Source organism: Mustela nigripes, chromosome 4 (genome assembly GCF_022355385.1).
Source record: "Mustela nigripes isolate SB6536 chromosome 4, MUSNIG.SB6536, whole genome shotgun sequence".
Taxonomy (NCBI): domain Eukaryota; kingdom Metazoa; phylum Chordata; class Mammalia; order Carnivora; family Mustelidae; genus Mustela; species Mustela nigripes.
The window spans coordinates 61,803,266-61,824,558 of NC_081560.1; the positions used below are offsets into that span (position 1 = coordinate 61,803,266).

Sequence of the window (21,293 nt, forward strand, 5' to 3'; positions counted from 1 at the left end):
AATGATGAACTGTAACAATTTTAGGATCTGTCATTGAATCCAAGAAAGAGTTAAATAACGAGGCCTCAGAAGGGGCGCCTGGATGGCTCAGTGGGTTAAGCCAGTGCCTTTGGCTAAGGTCATGATCTCAGGGTCCTGGGATCAAGCCCCGCATCAGGGCTCTCTGCTCAGCAGGGAGCCTGCTTCCTCCTCTCTCTCTGCCTGCCTCTCTGCCTGCTTGTGATCTCTCTCTGTCAAATAAATAAATCAAAGCTTAAAAAAAAAAAGTCCTCAGAAGGTACTGGCAATCGAGCAGCTCCCATGATGTTGGCAATAAGAGTCTGTAGACATTCCTGGAGAGCTTCATCACTGACTTGACCCAGCTTTCAACTCCTGTCTCAAATTCTAAATTTCTAAATCTTCCCAAGAAGCAATATGATGAAACTATCTTTGTTCAGGCAGTTACCCTTATCCCAATTAACTGATTTTGGCATTAAGAATTATTATATAGTTATAGTTACAGTTATTACCATGATAGCTGCTGACTTGTTTCTGTAATCCTGCACATGGTTAGTGGGGTGGCAAGTTACCTGGAAGCGGTTCAAACCAACTCTCATATAAATTCATGGAAATTGTAGTTTTGTTATTTAATAATGTAGACTAAAATTTAGAAAACAAGATATGAAAGCTGTGGTTGTTTTAAAATATGATTATAAATTATCTCCATTTAATTTCATCTTGAAAAGGGAAAAAATTATTATTAAAAAAGAGAACTATTAAGTCTAGATCTGTATTAAAACATACTTCTCTAAAGAATTGTCATTTCAGATATTTATGTATTTATATCTTTATGCTCAACTGAATAATGATACAAATCTGAACCTTTTTCAGCTATTTCTGATGCAGAATTATACCCATGTCATCCTGATGAAATTGAAATTGGAGGTCTCTGTGTTCGTAAGTACCATATTTTATTTTTTAATAATTATTTATAAACTAACAATTTCAGTGGGTTTTTATGTTCTGTAACTTACTTTAGATGTTAATTATACTCTGGGAGAGAGAGCTAGTGAGAGAGAGAGAGCACATACCAGAGCAGGGGTGAGGAGTAGAGGGAGACCTGGGATCATGACCTGAACCGAAGGCAGACGCTTAACTGACTGAGCCACCCAGGTGCCTAAAATCAAAACACATTAGATCCCCAAATTTAATTTTGCAAATGACCAGAGATAGAAACTGCAAAGTCTTCCTAAATTCCTAGAGAAAACTTTAGACATTTTTAACATCAGAAAAAATGAAAAGACTATTTTTTAACACTTGATTTATTTCACTGAACAGTATAATCACTCTTGTGATGAGTAGCTCTTTCAATCCAGAGTAATGATGAGTTGAGTTGTAAGAGTAAATGATAAGAGTAAAACAGTGAGTCATTTAAATTTACATTATAATGACTGTTTTTAAGTGAGAAATTGTAATGTAAAAAACCTTAATTTTATTGTTTGTTCTGTCTTAGAAAAGGAAATCTTTCAGAAATTGCTTTAAAGGAGGTAAATTACTTTTATGTCCAAGAGCTAGACTCTTCAAGAGTAGACACATCCAACACGCATTAATATAAACTTGAGCTGATAATTTCTCTGCTGTCAGTATTTCTGTGATTATGGATCAAAATAAGAACATGCAACTTTGCTGATTGCTAGAGAATAATTATTTCTCTAAGTGCTATCTTCCTTTTCCTAATATAAATCCCTGAGTTAGTCTCCATGAGTTTTCCCCATCACCAAGTCTCTGTTCTTTAATATTCCTGACTTCAGATGATGCATTTTCTCCCATCAGGTCAGCTGTCTGCCTCATTGCCACCACCACCCCCAGAAAGGCCCAAAGTTGTGTTGGAGCTGATTGGATCCAGGCTTTTCTGTAGGTGTGCTTTTGAGGTTTCCTCTACAAACACCTCGGTGGGATTTCTCATAACTTGGTCTAGGCTTTCTTCTCAAGAAGTGAAAGAAGAGCTGAAGCAAGAGACCACAGTTCAGGCATCCTCTCTTTTAGAACTGGATGGCATAAATCTCAGGCTCGGAGATAGGGTATGTTCACAAATAATTGGATTTTCTTTACTTTTCATGATGTGTTAATTTTCAAAATGGATTCTTTTTAATATAACATATCCTAAACATACTTTTGGCCTCAGAATATAAAGTACTATTGTTTTTCTTTTTCTTTTTTTCCTTTGTAACCATGCCAACTCCACTGATAATTGGATGAGTCAATAATTTTAGTGACTACATGTGAAGATCCGCTGTTGCAGTTGGCTGGATTATCAAGGAACCCATATGACTTCATGTCTCATTCTGGTTTTAAAATGATAAGTTTTTATTCTAGAAAGATGTTTTCATTTTTTTAATGATGATATCACTTATTATCTACTTTTAAATATATCTTTTTTTTAATTTATTTTTTATTTATTTTCAGCATAACAGTATTCATTGTTTTTGCACCACACCCAGTGCTCCATGCAATCCGTGCCCTCTCTAATATCCACCACCTGGTTCCCCCAACCTCCCACCCTCCCACCACTTAAAACCCCTCAGATTGTTTTTCAGAGTCCATAGTCTCTCATGGTTCACCTCCCCTTCCAATTTCCCCCAACTTCTCCTAACTCCCCATGTTCACCATGCTATTTGTTATGCTCCACAAAGAAGTGAAATCATATGATAATTGACTCTCTCTGCTTGACTTATTTCACTCATCATAATCTCCTCCAGTCCCGTCCATGTTGCTACAAAAGTTGGGTATTCATCCTTTCTGATGGAGGCATAATACTCCATACTGTATATGGACCACATCTTCCTTATCCATTCGTCCGTTGAGGGGCATCTTGGTTCTTTCCAGTTTGGTGACCGTGGCCATTGCTGCTATAAACATTGGGGTACAGATGGCCCTTCTTTTCACTACATCTGTATCTTTGGGATAAATACCCAGTAGTGCAATTACTTTTAAATATATCTTAAAACACAAAGTCTACAACACTTTATGTTGAGGTTTTGAATAGCTAATATTTTTGAAGTTTCCAAGCAAGTTTTAAAATTATTTCATTTCTTATTATCTTGTTTGCACTATCTACCCAAATACTAATTATAATAGTTTACACATATTTTCTCCATAATTTTATTGCTGAATGATTATTTGTTAATTGTATTTGTAGATATTCTGTAGTGCCTCCGTCTTTTTATTGGAGAAACCACATGTACAAAGTTTAGCCATCGAAAGCCAAGAATTTTTTGCAGGCATTAAGGTATGTAGCCATGGGGGTGGATCAGAAAGATTATTTCTCTATCACTGTGTTTTCCATACTGCGATCTGTGGATGCTGATTCTAGGACCTCATCACCGACTATTGAGATCCCAGAGTCTGTATTTTTGAAAAGTAACCCAAATGATTGTAATGTACAATGATGTTTGAGGACCCCTGTTAATGAACAAAAATTGGAATATATTTGCATTATTTTTCAGAAGTAGCTCACATTAGAATAAAATAAAAGTTTTATTCCCATAATTCTTTATATCATGTAACTAAAAGTTAGAGTATTGATATTTAGTCATCACGCATTTGGAAGACAGGACGAGGTCCGGTACTGATACCTCTGACTGGAATAGAATTGACCCAGGGATCTGTGCTCTGTGAACTGTGATGAGGAGCCTCATTAAAGGAGGCAGTATCTGTGGTCACTGCTGGTAGCATGGTCATCCAAGAACAGGTGAGCTTTTGCAGCAGACGAGCAGGTATGACAGGGAATTCAGAAGGGGTGGATGGAATGGGGCAGTATCAGGAGGTCTAGGCAGGCAAGCACTGAACACCCTCTGCGGTCTCAGCCACGGTGCTGGAGTTTGGCCTGGATTCAGCTCCAGTTCAGGGACAAGATGGGATGGTCTATAGATTGTGAGATTAACACTCAGAACCAGGGCAGACCCTGTTCCTGTAGAACATCCACTTATACACAATAGGGACCAGGGAAAGGAGGGAGAAGAGCAACCATGTTTTCGAACAGCATCATTACAGTGGAGGGAGAGCAGAGCTCAGACCTTGGAGCCCAGAACCTTTGGATCTCCATTGGTGAACACTCAGTAGACAACATCAGCATTCAGCAGTCCACCGCCAGAAAATGTTTCTGATTAGGTTAACAGGGAGAAAATGTGGTGCTAAGAAGCATCTGTTTGGAGAGCTAGCCAGGAATTAAGATGGACTAAAAACTTGCTGGCTTACAAAAAGATTGGCCTATGAACTGGATAGGACTGGTCCTAGATTTTCAGTACTCAGTAATCCAACTGAGGAAAACAGAGGCAGTGAAAGAAGCTGATGGTTGAGATATTTAAAGTGATAATAGTATTTTTATTTATATATTAAAAAATACATAGATTTCTATTTGCAGTGATGTGGATGGAGCTAGAGTATATTATGCTGAGCCAAAAAGTTGGAGAAAAACAAATACCATATGATTTCATTCATGTGTGGAATTTAAGAAACAAAACAGATGAAATATGGGAGGGGGGAAGAAAGAGAGGGAAATTAACCATAAGAGACTTTTTTTTAAATTAAGATTTTATTTATTTATTTGAGAGAGAGGAAATGAGTGCACAAGCAGGCAGAGAGGCAGGCAGAGGGAGAGGAGAAGCAGACTCCCCACTGACCTGGGAGCCCAATGCAGGGCTCTATCACAAGACTCTGGGATCATGACCTGAGTCGAAGTCAGACACTTAACTGACTACACTTAACTGACTGAGACACCCAGGCACCCCTTAAGAGCACTGGGTGTTACACGTAAGTGGTGTATCACTAAATTCTACTCCTGAAACTGGTATTGCACTGTATGTTAACTAACTAGAATTTAAATAGGAGTTTGAAAAAAAAAAAAACTTTACATTTTTAATTTATGTTAGGAATGATATTAGTCCCTAAGAATAAATACGCTGTTACCTTGGTGAGTCAGTAAACGTTGACAAAGCAATGGAAGAATATAGTCATCTTTGTCTCCTCCATCTCTAGTGCCCATCCCAGAACCAGAATCACTAAGGCAGTACCAGGATGCCTAACGTGTTGGAGAACCAGATTATGGCTCAGCTTGGAGCAGTCCAGCAATTCCATGTGCTGCCAGTGTTTTTAAGGGTTTGGTTTTAATTGATCTTGTTTAAAGAGTTTATTTATCCATTTGACAGATAGAGATCACAAGTGGGCAGAGAGGCAGGCAGAGAGAAAGAGGAGGAAGCAGGCTCCTTGCAGAACAGAGAGCCCAATGCGGGGCTTGATCCCAGGACTCTGGGATCATGACCTGAGCCGAAGGCAGAGGCCTCAATTAAAATTAAATTAATTAAAAATTAATTAAAAATTAAAAAATTCCAGGGCTTCAGTTATTACTCCTAGCTTATTTAGCAAAATACGAGCTGTCAAGAAAAATGCTCTTGCAGAATTTTATTTTAGGAATAAATTCTGTTTTGACATGACTGCTCTGCATGCTTTCTTTTGCCAGTTACACCCAGAGTTAAGCACTATATCAGAAGATGGGAAAGAATATCAGTTGAAGATAGAGAGCACAGTTCCTGTCATTTGTTCTGAACCCAGTGAGCTTGGCCAGCAGTGCAAAATCTCATTAAAACTGAAAACTGTTGATGAAGGTAATATATTAAATTCACTTAATTTTATTATTAGATTTCAGATAATAATTAATGCTTTTTTTTTTTCTTCTAGAAAAAGTCACTGGAGTGTGTATATATAATTAATTATGTTGTGTGTTTACATCAAGTTATGGCTCACTCATATTAATACTTCTGGGCCATTATTATGACTGTCAAAACAATCTGTGTTGCAGTTCTCATTTATCCCTGGCCTGGAAGCTTTTGTTAAAACCAACCAACCAGCCCAGTAATGAGCAACTCCTCCTCTTATCATTTTCTTCCTCCTCCCACTTATTTTTTTTTTCTTTGTTTTGTTTTGGGAGATGGAGGTACAAACTGCTCTTGAAGATTTTCCAAATATCCCGAAATAGGGAGGTGTGATATGGAACTTATGCTAACATAAGTTCCAACTTAGGCAACATGAATCTTCTAATGCATTCTTTACTTCTCTCTCCCTAATGTTTGAGATCTTTTGTTTTAAAATTCTATTTAAATTACTAATTATATAGATTGCAGGATGCATGCCTGCATATATGTACTGTCACAGCCTATAGAGAAAGGTGAAATTCTCCCATGAACTGATAGAGTACGAGAGGACAAACCATTTATAGCAATCATTGGTTTGATTAGATTCTGTTTCTCCCCCTAAGACTCCGATATACAGACCAAAACACATAAGAGATACATAAATTAGAATGCAACTTTTTTTTTTTTAGAATGCAACTTTTTTTTCTTTTTAAGATTTTATTTATTTGAGAGAGATCCCAAGTAGGTAGAGAGGCAGGCAGAGAGAGGGGAGGAAGCAGGCTTCCTGCCAAGCAGAGAGCCTGATGTGGAGTCTCGATCCCAGGACCCTGGAATCATGACCTGAGCCGAAGGCAGAGGCTTTAACTCACTGAGCCACCCAGGCGCCCCAAGAATGCAACTTTTAAGAGAGATTCTGTTTATACACCTTTTCACCATAGGACATAAAATGTTATGTAACAAATACAATATATCTAGGTCTTCATGTCTGTATTACACCAAATTATATGTGCTGCCAAAGCGAGCACTGTATTACACCAAATTAAACCAGAGAAACAAAAGTATAAAAAGAGAGTCTGATGGGAATGAATGCTGCACCCAGTAAAGAGATGGATATGGAAATAGAAAGAGGCATCGAGAGAGGCTATCTCCAGGCAGCTGACAATAAGCAGGCTGAGGTCATACCCTGCTACATATTTAGATTTCTAGGAACACCATGAGCAGTACTGTATTTTGAAATTCAGCAGAGAAATATGAAATTAAACCCTTTCTCACACCATTTGACATAATTCTACTTCAGACAACCTGTGAAAAGCATATTTTGTAAATTTTGCTACAGTTTACGGGGACGAATAGGAAGAGGAAGATGTTACTGGTATTTTCCAATTGTGTTAGCCAAAGATTTTCTCCAGTTGCAAGTTTACTTTGAGTTATATTTGTGTGCTCTCAATTCTTTCAACAAGACAAGCATTATAATAATAGAAAAGCAATATGGTTTTACATTTTCAAAGTTTGCATGTTCCTATTATCTGTCAATTAAAAATAATTTCCTTTTTTTCTGGAGAAGAATTTCTGGATTTCATTTTGGATATGTCTCACCTTATCTTTTTTAAGTGTGTCTACTTCCATAGAGAACAAGTTGTTCTCTCCTAATGTATTTCTACAATGACTATGCTGCTTTATTATAGGCTTACAGAGAACAATACTTGGCCTTCACACCATAGACTGAGGAAATGATGTCAGGGGCTATATCCAAGCCAGATGTATTCCATGATCACCTTAGGGAGCTGGCCAAGGGTTTAGATGTTTTTGTTAATTTTTATGTGTATAGGAGCAGTATGTATTTCTAGGGGGGAAAAAATGCATAAAGAACTTTTTTTTTTTCCTCAGGAATCTGTAGTCCAGTACAGTGTTCTATATCAGACCAATATAATTTTATACCTTAAAATTATGTGTGAAGAAAAGAAGATAGAAATTTTTAACAACTGCTGCTTTTTTCTGGATCTCAAAAGGATTTTGTAATCATTAATTAGATATGAGAGCAAACTTCCCTTTTTGCCGGTTTTTGGAGCAATCTATCCTTTTTGTTTAGTTGTACTTCACAGAAGTTCCTTTTTTCCTCTTCTCTTACCATTTTTTTTCTAAATTATTATTTTTTGTTCTTTGTTCCAGAGGAAAGGGAGCATCTCAAGGTTCTGAATATATTGGGACATTTGAGAGACAAAAAGGAATTGAGAGTTTATTACCGATGTGGAATTACTTAATTTATGTTAACATTTATATTTTTAAGATGATGATCCAATAATCATGTATACCAATAATCGTTGCTATCACTCAACAATGGATAGGACATGAGTGCAAACACTGTGAAATGTCACAGACATATCAGGACCGAAGGCAAAATTCTTAGGCAGAAAGAACATTACATTATGTTTCTTGGTGGTGGAATCATGATTTTTCTTTCAGAAACACAATACATTTTCTTTTTTTTTTTTTTTAAAGATTTTATTTATTTATTTGACAGACAGAGATCACAAGTAGGCAGAGAGGCAGGCAGAGAGAGGGGGAAGGAGGATCCCCACTGAGCAGAGAGCCCGACACGAGGCTCGATCCTAGGACCCTGAGACCATGATCTGAGCCAAAGGCAGAGGCTTAACCCACTGAGCCACCCAGGTGCCCCAAACACAATACATTTTCTATACTGCTTTTGAATTTTATGTAGGTACATATGGATTTATAGCATTTTTGAAAATAGTACTGTGTATGTACATATATATGTATATATTGAAGTTGATTAATTCATTGTAAAGATTGGCTAGGGTTCAGTAGCTTTGTTTTTATTTAGACAAAATTACAACTATATTTTTAAACAAGAGGAAAGAGGAATAATCTCTCAATTCAGTGTTCCATGTTAATCAAGTTGTTACATGCTTTGGTTGGTATATTTCCTTTAAAAAAAAGTCAATGTATTTTTTCACAAAATAGGTAATGAACAGCAAGGTTTAAATTTGGCGCTGTCTTCCTGTCATGTGGACCTTCACCAGACATCTTCCTGTGCTAACGGATCATGTAGCCATGCTTTGGTGTACTACACGGCTGTGACAGATTTTTCTCGAGATGGAGACAGAGTGACAAACATTGTTGTGGAATCTATAGTGCATGAGGATTTCCTATGGAATAGCTACGTTCCAGACAGTATCCAGGTTGACAAATTACAAAAACTACTTTTACAATTGGAGCTTTAAAAAAGATATATTTATTTGATCAGTACATCTTATAAACTTTTCATTTCAAAATTGTTTAATAAGCTTTTTCCATTTTTAAATGAGTCAATTTCAATAACTGTGGTAAAAACAGTAATGACAAAGTCATTGAGATTGCTAAGCAATTTATTGTGTATCACTAAATACAATTAATGATAATATTTACCAAAAATGTCTTTGCTTTTAAGATCAAAGTAAAGGATGTCCCAACTGCTTACTGCTATTCATTTACTGACCCACATATAATTACATTTGATGGCAGGTAATTTCCTGAAAGTTTTTTTTTCTTTTAGTAGATTTTGTTCTTTTGGATTTTGCTTTTGTTTTCTTTTAAACATCTTCCTATTTCATTGTTTCTTCATCCTATTCACTGAAAGATTAGACAGGAAGGCATGTATGGATATCACTGGCTTGTTTCAAAATACTAATTTATTGTGTGGAGTTTTTTTGCCTTCAAATTTGGCCCTTGATAAGTATACAATTTAGTTATGAGGATGAATTAGTAAAAATGAAGATTCTTACAAATACAAATAGTCATTTTAACTTGATTTCATTATCTTTAATAGTGGTTAAAATTCTAGGCTCTAGAGATATTTACTATATTGTATCTCCACATGATACTGAAATAATCCTTAAGGTTTAGGTGAGATGATTAGGCGAATGCATTATAATTTTTTTAAAAAAACTGAGTATTTCTATTTCATGACAAGGATACTCAGGGGAAAACTATTGTAGCCATCATGAATACCTGGATATCTGCCCCTGGAATGCAAGTAAAAGGACAAAATGATCAAAAAGTAATCTAAGCTATCTTGCTATTAATATCTGCATATGAGGATTTAAACTCAGTTATACTGTTCTGGGAAATATATGATTTTAAGATGTCCCTAAAGAAAATTATAAGAACAACTTTTTGTTGAGTCAAAATTGTCTTCATCATGTAAGGTAAGATAATTTATTCTTTTTAAAAATTTTAATGTGATCATAGTAAAATTTTTCAGTATGGGCAAATAAATACAGAACTCCATCACAAATGATAATCAAAAAGTTTGAGCAATTATTGAAAAGTTGTAGAAATTGATCCCACGTGCAAGATTCCTTTATGGTTACAATAAAAATCTTAGAAGTTTTAGTGGAAAAACCTCTAGAAAACATAGTGGGGATTAATTCAGTTAGTTATAATTCAATAAGATTAATTGTGCAACAAGTGACAAACCCTGTTCTCAATGCTGGGGGTATGGCAGTTCATAAAACAGACATCTCCTGCTGTCATGCAGCTCACTTCTGCATAGGTAAAGAGATATGCACGGTTGATAAATAAAATACAAAGTGTATCTGAGGAACATGAGTGCTATGAAGAAAACTGTAGCAGGGACAGGAGGAGAAGGCTTTAGCAGTGTTGACCAAAGTGATAGGAAAAAGGAAGAAACAAGTCATAGGATTAGGTGTTTGTCACTTCTGTGTTTCATTCAGTGCTCTAAACTAACAGGAAGTAGTGGTGTCTCGGTGGCTCAGTCGGTCAAGAGTCGGACTCTTTATTTGGTCTTTGGTCCTGATCTCGGGGTGGTGGGATCAACTCACATAGGGCTCCACACTCTGGGGGGAGTCTACTTGAGATTCTCTCCCTCTCCCCCCTCCCACATGCATGTGCATGCTCTCTCTTTCTCAAATAAATAAGTAAATCAAAAAAATAAACTAATATGAAGCTATTAGATATATGGATTTTTCATTCTTGTATCAAAATACATTGAATGTGGATAAATAAATTGAACACACATTTTTTGCTTATAACGTATTGTGGTATTTTGTACAGTTCTTAATGCAGTTGATTTTTGTTAACCATAGGGTATATGATAATTTCAAAACTGGAACATTTGTGCTTTATAAGAGTGTGTCACGTGACTTTGAAGTCCATGTACGCCAGTGGGACTGTGGAAGCCTTCACTATCCTGTGTCGTGTAACTGTGGGTTTGTTGCCAAAGAAGAAGGTGATGTTGTTACTTTTGATATGTGCAGTGGTCAGCTACATGAATCACAGCCATATTTATCTGTAAAGAGCCAAGATGTAACCAGCAATATCAAGATAAGTGAATCCTACTTAGGAAGAAAAGTCACAGTATGTATGATTTTTTAAAAGTATTTGTCCTCTTTTTCCTACAGATTTTGGATTAAAATCTGAACTTCTTTTCATCTCTATAGGAACTATCATATTTTAACATTAGTTTTCCCCCAGAAATAGCTTTTTGACAACTAATACTGATCTTAGAAGGAATAACTTTTTTTCTTTTTTTGGCTTAGCACACACAAATAGACGCAGCATAGTTAATACTTCATCAAATCTAACCAGCCTTACTTTAAGATTTCAGTGTAGTAACTTGGTGGGTTATTCCTATAAATTATTTTTGACAGTGCTGAATAAATAGTATATTACACAGAGATGAAATACGTAATTAAGAATAAGTATTCAGGGGGCGCCTGGGTGGCTCAGTGGGTTAAAGCCTCTGCCTTCGGCTCAGGTCATGATCTCAGGGTCCTGGGATCAAGCCCCGCATCGGGCTCTCTGCTCCTCAGAGAGCCTGCTTCCTCCTCTCTCTCTGCCTGCCTCTCTGCCTAATTGTAGTCTCTGTCTGTCAAATAAATAAATAAAATCTTTAAAAAAAAAAACAAAGAATAAGTATTCGGGGGGTGCCTGGGTGGTTCAGTCAGTTAAGGATCTGCCTTCAGCTCAGGTCATGGTCCCGGGGTTCTGGGATCAAGCCCCACATCAAGCTCCCTGCTCAGCAGAAAGCCTGCTTTTCCTTCTCCCACTCCCCCTGCTTGTGTTCCCTATCTTGCTGTGTCTCTCTCTGTCAAATAAGTAAAATCTTAAAAAAAAAATCTCCAGGAGTAGTTAGCCAATTTTTGAAATGAGTACAGGTGGTTCTGTCTCAGGAATAAGCTGGTAGATACATGGAAAAGATTAGAGATCATTAATATTTTAAAATAATAGTTTGTGTGTGTAAGCTATTTATATTATAATGTCATTTTCCTTTCATCTTCCAAAAAAGTATATTCCAAGTGAATAAGATTCAATTTTAAATGAAAGTAGTACAAAATACAGGTGACTGTTTCTTATAACATTGAGGTAAACAAGAATTTTTAAACATAATGTTATGTATTTAAATTCTATCCTTAAAAACCAAAGTGCAAATGAAAAACTGGGAAAATATTTTCTACATATAAAATATACAGTTAATATAGAAAACACTGCTTTTTGAAAGTATTTTTCTATCTTCCTGTCTTTTTGTTTGTTTGTTTGTTTTTTTAAGAAACTCTACACCCAACGTGGGTCTTGAATTCATAATCCTAAGATCAAGAGTCACATGGTGCTACTGACTGGGCCAGCCAGGTGCCCCTAGAAAACACTCTTATACATCACTAACAATCAGCACTCCAATTAAAATGAGCAAACAATATACACAGGCAATTGACAAAAGAAAACTGATAAATATATCCAAAAGTATAAATAACCAATAAAAATATGAAAACCACGACCTCATTAGCAATCAAAGAAATGCAGATTAAACATCTCATACAATGTTGGCAAGAATAGAAAATAGTATCTACAGTCTTTCCAAAGGACATAGCTATATTATGCATGCACACAACCTACGCATGTCATTTTTCAAGAAATTTTACTTCTGAAAATTTACCGTAATAAGTATATTCAGAGTCCTGATAGTGTTCATTGTATCTCTCCTTCTAAGATGGAAAAGTTACAGTTAATCAATGATGGATCTTGTAGTTTAACCAAAACCCTAAGAAAAGTGATGTCACACAATAGAACATTGTCTAGTCATGAAAATTTTGGAGCCAATTGCATTAATTGGCAGGCAAAGATATTAATGGCATATAGGAACAGTTTTAGAAAAATCGGCACCAAAATCTTAACATGAACTAGCTCAGATTGAATGGTAACATAAGGTTTGTTTGCTTTTAAAATAATTTTTGGGAGTGAGCACTTACGATTTTTTATACAGAGAAAAAAATGCCATTTTTAAATTTAAAAAAATTAAAGGAGAAAGAGTCAGATGAACAAACATATATGGTGTATCTTCAGTGACTTTAGAAGAGAGCATTTCTCAACATTCAGGTCCCTGATCTGGGAGCAGCGGTAGGCCTGTGAGGAGGATCATGGATGACACAGGCTATTGAGATAATTTGACAAACCCCTTGCTCTCATTCAGACTCCCCAGGTATGCCCTGTTTATAATTTGGCTTATGATTCTGTTTGCCTACTGTGAAGATGAGAATGTTGATTAGCCACAGGAACATGTATTCCTCTGGACTTACATTTATCTGTGTAAATTAATTACTTGGCAGTCTAGTTCCATACTTAATTATTATCAGAGGCATTACTTGGTAAACATAATCCTCAACATTTATAGCTGTTTTGATTGTATAAAATACCCCACCTTAGTTTAAAAAGAAAGAGGTTTGAACAATATTTTGCAATAAAAGAGTCAATATAGAGATCAGATTTCAAGTCAGCAAAGTGCAAAAACCATTGATTTGACACAGAGCATTAAAAGGAAAATTGTAATCTGAAGAAAATCAGTATTCTGTTCTCTCTTTATATTGAAGGAATAAATGAATTTGTTTCTTCTCAAATAATAGTTTTTTTTCTTAATCCATATTGAATATTGCTTAAGCATTTCTTATTTCTGTATTTCAGGTCTGGTTTTCTTCTGGAGCATTTATCCGTGCTGATCTTAGTGAATGGGGCATGAGTTTAAGCATCAGAGCCCCTAGCCTAGACTATAGAAACACTTTGGGGCTTTGTGGCACCTTTGATGAAAACCCAGAAAATGATTTCCATAATAAAAATGGGATAAAAATTGATCTAACTTTTGATAATTGTGTTGCTTTTATTAATGAATGGAGGTAAGAAAGTAAACTGTTTTCATTTGTTATTGTGTTTAGTGGAGACACAATACTCTTTTTTTTTTTTTTTTTTTTTTTTGGCAACATGTTACTGAGAAAAAATGTTCTTATGCAATTTATTATTCTTTTCTGTTTTTCACCTGGAAGGATTTTGCCAGGGAAAAGCATGTTTGACACAATGCCAGTTTCTCCACCACCTTCACCTGGAAAACTGTCTTATTGTAGCTGCTCATCGGACACTAATTCTTTATATCCTTCCAATCGTCTGGACAGTGCTTCTCAACAAGAGATTGTTTCAGGTTGCAGAGATCTCAAACATGTCAGATTCTCTTTCTTGATACCAGAACTAGATGTCACCTCTGAGTATATTAATTCAGAAGCTCTTATCAGAGGGATAGATGAGTATACATCTGGAGAAGAAAATAATTTGAACTTCCTTCCTCAAGAAGAAAAGCATGTGAACCTAACCAAACTGGAATTACATTTACAAAAACATCCTGGAAATGAAAAACAAGAGGCACCAAAAACTCTGGACAATGGGAAACATACACGGGGCGAGGGTAGCCACAGCCAGGAGATAAGGCGGGATCCACAAAACAGATGGAAACGGCAAAACTTTTACGAGTTTCTTCCCATGTTTGCTTTCCAAAGTCTTAGCCAAAGCAACCTAGAAGAATTTGCTTATTTCTTCCCTGAGGACCATATTGAGGATGTCCACCAGGAGTTTGTCCCTACGTGGCCCACACCCTCTGGTCTCACCGAACACGGCACTTTGGCGCTCTGCCAGCAGACTCTTGCCAACTCTAGCATAGGAAGACACTGTCTCGCCTTTCTGGGCAAGAGCCTAGACACTGCTATAGATATGTGTGTTAAAGATGTTCTCCTAAAAGATGATCTTAGCTGGGCAGAAGCAGGTGTGGCTCTTTTAGAAAATGAATGTGAAAAGAGAATTTTGGAAGAGGGGAAATACAGCACAGAATACAGCAAGTCAGTTGAAGACATTCTCGAGGTCCTCAGATGCCCCAGTTTATGCAGTGGCAATGGGCAGTGTGTGGAATGGGGATGCGCATGCTCCCCAGGCTTTAGTTCTTATGACTGCAGTGATTCACATGGTGAGTGAGAACTCTACAGCTTTGATATTGCATATGCTATTGGGTTATAGAAATTCTTTGTTCTTTTTTTTTTACTTTCAGTATCTTAACAGGGTTTATTCAGATTATTTAGGGAAAAGAACCCCAATTAACTAATCGATACAGTCATAATTCTTCCAAAGCATCTCATCTTAGAGTAAAAGTTGTGGTACTTATCATAGCCTATAAGGCAGGCTGTACCTCTTCAAACTCATCTCCTACAACTAAAACCCTCACTCATTTCACTCTGGTTTCTGTAATGCCAAGTTCTCTTGACCTCAGGGTCTTTGTATGCAGTTCATCCCTTCTGTTGTAGAGAATAATCATTTTTTTCTAGAACTCAAATTTAGTATTTTTTGGATACTGTGTTTCTAATATTCTGCTAATTATGCCAGTTTCCTTAATTTTTTTCTCTAATCCACCTACATGGTACAAACTATTATATTCCAATATGTAAGAGAAAGAAAATTTTAAATATCAATTTGTGGGGCACCTGGGTAACTCATTCAGTTAAGCATCTGTCCAGCTCAGGTCATGAACACAGTATTGACCCTGTGATCCAACCAGCATGGGCATTGGGCTTCCTGCTCAGCGGGGAGCCTGCTTCTTCCTCTGCCTTTGCCCACCCCCCTGCTCTTGTTCTCTCTCTCAAATAAATAAACAAAATCTTAAAAAAAAAAAATCAATTTGATTTCATTAGCCATTAAACCAGCAATTCCAGATTTTCCTTCTACCCCCACCATCCCACCCTTCTATCTGAGAGACTTTGCCATCTCAGTAAATACAAACTTCACTCCTCTGACTGTTCACATGAAAAACTTGCAGTCATTTTGACTCTTCATCTTTTTTTTTTCCATGCCTCAGGCTTAATCCATTAGTAGCAAATCTGACTCTAGCTTCAACAACTTTCATCTCTTCCCCAGCTACAACTTAGTTCAAGCCACCCTTTATTTCTCATCTGGATTATTATAGATTTTCTCAAAATTTATTCTCCATACAGCAGCTAAAGTGATCCCTTTGAAATGGTAGTGGAAATATAGTACTCCTGCTTAAATCCCTCTCATGGCTCTCCTTTTCCTTCCAAGTAAAACCTACCATGGTCTAGAAGACCCAATGCAGTTGGAGCTTCCTCTCTCACTGAATTTCATCTGTCATTCTCTCCACGGCCCCCCAGTGTTAAATTAAGTGGTTGCTTTGCTGTTTCTCAACGAGGCCAAACCTGCTCCAACCTCAGGACCTTTGCATGTACTTTCCCTCTCACTGAAGCATTCTTCCAACATCTGTCTTTGTGATGGACTTCCTTCTCTTCTCTCTTCAAATGTCATTATTTGAGACATCTTCCATGGTCATTCAAAATAAAGTAGTTTCCTTCACACACCCCATAGTCTTTATGTCCCTACATATAGTTAATATATGTTTTCTTCATAGTCTTGAAAACATTTATGCAATATACTTTATTTTTCACTTGTTTATTTTTTGTCCTCCTATATTAGAATGTAAGTTATAAGAAGGCAGGAGCTTTATTCTGTTCATATATCCCTGGTGCCTAGAATAACATCAGAAAAAAAAATGCTCAGTAAACATTTGTTGAATATGAAAGAATAAACTAGCAAATATATATTTTTAATTTTCACAAATATTTTAGTGTTCTGAGCACATAATTTATGATCTTATATTCCATTGCTAGTAAAGTTATATTCACTTATATTTTGCCAGTACTTAGAGAACTGTTGCTTTTATATGCAGCATTTATCTATTTTGACAGCCAGATCTTGCTGATACAGATAGTGTATCGTCTTATCGAGACCAGAATCAGATATATAAAAATATGATGATCAGTTAACTCTGATGGCTAGGAGAAATTTTTTTTCCAATGATTGAAAGTACACCTAAGATTGTGGTGGCATATAGGATAGCAATAATACATAAGAACATTAGTAACATTTTCATGAAATTTTGATAACTCTTATACTGTTTAAGAATTTTTAAATTTTAACTCATTAAATTTTAACATATTGCTAATTACACTGTTTTATTACAAAAGTATTTTTTAAGTTTTTTTTTTATGGATTTTATTTATTTATCTGACAGAGAGAGATCACAAGTAGGCAGAGCAGCAAGCAGAGAGAGAGGGGGAAAGCAGGCTCCCTGCTGAGCAGAGAGCCCCATGTGGGTCTCAATCCCAGGACCCTGAGATCATGACCTGAGCTGAAGGCAGAGGCTTTAAACCACTGAGCCACCCAGGCACCCCTACCCCTATTTTTGGTATAACCCATTTCTATGGCACAGACCAAAATGGCAAGAACAAAACACAAGCCATTGTAGTAGCAATTTCTTAATGCTTGTAAATAATTGGTATTAAACATTATTAAAACATTAATTAAACCTGTATATTTAGGCACTGGTAGTATCTTTAATGCTATTTTTATTGCTTTAATGGTGGGTCACACTTAACACCAGATTTCTCTTAATATTTAATAGTTCAGGGGTGCCTGGGTGGCTTAGTAGGTTAAGAGTCATGATCCTGGGACCTGGGATGGAGCCCCTGGTTGGGCTTCCTGCTCAGCAGGGAGCCTCCTGCTCCCTCTCCCTGCCACTCCCCTGCTTGTACTCTCTCTGTCAATAAATAATATCTTTAAAATACATACATAGAGGGATGCCTGGGTGGCTCAGTTGGTTAAGCAGCTGCCTTCGGCTCAGGTCATGATCCTACCTCATCCTGGGATCGAGACCCACATCGGGCTCTTTGCTTGGCCAGGAGCCTGCTTCTCCCTCTGCCTCTGCTTGCCTCTCTGCCTGCCTGTGATCGCTCAGGCGCTCTCTCTCTCTCTCTCTCTGACAAATTAAAAAAAAAACACAAAAACAAAAAAGCCCTTTAAATAAATAAATAAAGCAAAATAAAATAAAGTACATACATACATATATATACATATATATATTTGTTTAATGTACTAATATTTAGAGTAGAGTTCAGAATATATTTTCCATATGCTTTTAACTTGGACCTTGAAAATAATTAGTTTATTTTTCTGGAATTAAAGAAAATTTGTACATTTTGTTTTATCATTCTGTCCAAAGACAGGGCTCCTGAAATTATAGAACTCGAGAATGCTGGATTCTGTAATATTCGAAAATATAATTGTATGACAGTGAGAGTGTTTGGTCAAGGCTTCAAAGAATCACCTTCAATTAAATGTGAAGTTACTAAACTGCAGGTACGTTAATTTTAGTGTTGAAAAACAATCAAGTTTATGATTTACTCAGATTAATTATATCCTGAATTAATTTGTTCTGTCAATTAATAACATAATTCCAATGGATGTCATGGCCACAGAGTGCTCAATAGAAAAATGGTTGAATTGCTTGACCTTAAAACTTCTTCCTTATTTGTTAACTCTATTAAACTATTTTATATAATTTTTATTGCAGTATTGGTTCATTATTCTAGTTATAATAAAAAATTAAAATAATATTAAGCTTGATATGGAAGCTTCTGTATTTATTAAAATGTAAAACCATAAAGAATAGAGATCATTTTTATCCAAGTCAGCCTGTGTGGCTTAAGGGGCACAGGGATATGAACAGTTCCCTTTACAAAACAAAAAGTTGAAGAATAATTGCACTTATCCCTTTTTTTCTTTATCCCTTTTTCTTTCTTTAGGCCATAAATAATGGACATGATCACTCAGTTTGAACACTGGTATATCAGATTACACCTTATTTTGATGATTATTTATATGGTCTTCCTTTTCTTTATTCAAGTGGATTTTTATTTTAAGGGAAATTCTTTGAAAGCACCTACTTGGATAAGCTGAAAACTGAAGACAGCAAATGACATTTTAGCATTCTTTTTACTTTTTTTCTAAATTGCTAAAGCCAAATGGGATCCTGAGATTGAGAATTTAAGGAGGAAATAACTTTCGTATCTGTCTTTATCAAATATTTATACAAGAAAAATATGCTTATTTCCAGATTTTTGAGTAGAGCTTTTCTAAATAACCATGAAATATTTTAATCCTAATGAAATAATAAGACATACAATAGAAAATGGAATATATGTATAATTTTGTTCACTTAGTATTACTCAAGAGAGTAGACATTATATTGTTTGTGGCAGAATAAATCATATGATATCACACTACCATTAAGTGATTTGCCAAGAAAGAGAAAGTACACTTTGTACTTACTTTCAGATATATTATTTGCTGTGATATTTATTCTCATACTACCTTTATTTTGCCTAAACATTTGAGAAAGAGCACACTATGAAATTTTCTAACATGCTATACAGAACTACAGAAAGAAATATTGATGTTCACTAGCCCAAACCAAACTTACTTAGCTTAGCTATTTTCTTTAGCACCCTGTTCAGGATATTTATATATTTCATTTGTAATATGATTTTTTTTTAATGTTTGTATTCTACTTTGAATATCCTCTGCCCTCTGGTTGATTTTAGTTATGTACTTATTTGGAACGTATACAAAATACTCTCATGGTTCTGAGGGTTTGTACCATACGAAAGGTACACACAGAGAAATGTCACTGTTTTATCATCTCTACCATTCTGTCCATTACCCTTTCTTTCCATCCCATTCCCATCTATCCCCTGAAAGTATCCACTTTCACTCTTCTCTGGTTTATTCTTACTGCCTTTCTTTTGCACAAAGGAACAGATAAATCCCTTTTTTTCAAATGAGAGGTAGCATATTATAGATGTTCTTTTCTACTTTTGCAGTAGTAATTTTCAACAAGTTTTTATCTAGAGATGCAAGCACCCACCCAATCCTTTCTTTCACTCCCTGCCCCCAGACCAGAACTTCACAGAATCCAATTTTTAAATACTTAGAGGATTAAATCCAAATAGCTATCCTAAAAATGAATGGCCCTTTGTGATCCAGCTCTTGTCTATTTTTGCAAACTTGAACCTCCTGGATATGCTCTACTAAAATCTCATGCTGTCTCTCGCATCCCCGCATTTCACTTGCTATTCCCTCCAAACAAATTGAATACCACTCTCTCCATTTCTGCTCCCTGTGTCCGAAGAGCAGTTTCTTCTACTTTCAGGAGGAGAAGCCTCCCGTGACTGCTAGAGTCAGTGGCTTCTTTCTCTCTTATTAAGCTTTATTTGAGTCTTGGTTACAATAATATTAAAATTATTTTGTCTGTCTTTTCCTCTGTGATCTTTTTCATCAGAAAGTCCTCAGCACCTATAGAAACTCACAAAATATTGATGAATGGAAAGTAAATAGAACTCTCTTTATTCCTTATTTGGGGTAGGCTTCTCTAAATGTGGCTGGAAATGATGTCTGTATGAAATCTCGTTCAATACACAAAGTCCTGTATCCATCTAAGTGTCCTTATCATGACGACCTGGAGACATTGTCAGTCGCCCTCCATAGGGAGGGACCACCGAACTGACCTGTCTGTAGGGCCAGACTCTACACATCCCCTTAAACGTGGAGATTTCTACTGTGACCTACTCTGTCAGTCATCAGTATTTAACAAGATAGTTTCTGCTGGCTGCAGATGACCGCATGTTCTTGCCTTCTTTTCCATCTCCTACTGACCCTCAGTATGGCAGCATCAACATGCTCCTTGCGCATTTCTGAGCAATTGAAAGCATTCTACAGTCATAAATTTAAAAAAAAATTAAATCAAAATATTGTTAATAAAATATGGCTTTTTAGTTTTCTATGTAGTTAGCAGGACCCAGAAAATTACTCTGGCTTTTCTTCTTTAGGCACCAATGCATTTTAATACTGAAAAGTAATCCCTTAATATAGATTAAGTATGATTTGCTACCGAGTTATTAAGTAGGGTGAACTGGTTAGAATTAAGTTTTCAGTTACGTAAATTTATCCAAACTGCCTTAAGCAAAAATGGTACTTATTATGAGGACAGTGCGTTTTTCACAGAGTCAGGATTAGAATGTAATTGCCGACTTCTCGGGAATAACTTGAATTTGGGACTTGAACACATGAAAACTCAGTATGTCTGCATTTGTATGTGTGTGTAGTTATCTATCTCAGTTCTTTTTTTCTCTGTGGGCTTCATTTTTCCCTTTCATTAGATACTGGCTTTCTCCACATAGTGAAAAACAACAGCTGCCCATAGCTCCATAACTTTGTGTCTTGCACCTCAAGCCACCAGAAGCAGACTGGTCCAACATACCCCCTGGGACAAAGTTAAAATAGTCCAAGTAATCAAAACATTAGCTCAACTTAGATCCACCCCTGGAGTGGTTACATGTAGTCAGGAAGATGGGTCATATAAGAACATGAGAGGGCTCTGGGAACTAGACAGAAAGA

The 21,293-nt window shown here is 36.2% G+C and overlaps 1 protein-coding gene across 1 annotated transcript in view; it reads left to right on the forward strand.

The window, feature by feature from the left end:
• VWDE (von Willebrand factor D and EGF domains) overlaps positions 1–21,293 on the forward strand; it is a 71,192-nt gene that overhangs the window by 21,512 nt on the left and 28,387 nt on the right. Inside the window, exons 4-13 of the mRNA XM_059395722.1 lie at positions 871–936; positions 1,813–2,060; positions 3,179–3,268; positions 5,498–5,642; positions 8,652–8,869; positions 9,118–9,191; positions 10,775–11,045; positions 13,644–13,852; positions 14,000–14,964; positions 18,061–18,197. Of these exons, the coding sequence (XP_059251705.1) occupies positions 871–936; positions 1,813–2,060; positions 3,179–3,268; positions 5,498–5,642; positions 8,652–8,869; positions 9,118–9,191; positions 10,775–11,045; positions 13,644–13,852; positions 14,000–14,964; positions 18,061–18,197 (2,423 nt within the window). The remainder of the gene's footprint in view (positions 1–870; positions 937–1,812; positions 2,061–3,178; positions 3,269–5,497; positions 5,643–8,651; positions 8,870–9,117; positions 9,192–10,774; positions 11,046–13,643; positions 13,853–13,999; positions 14,965–18,060; positions 18,198–21,293) is intronic.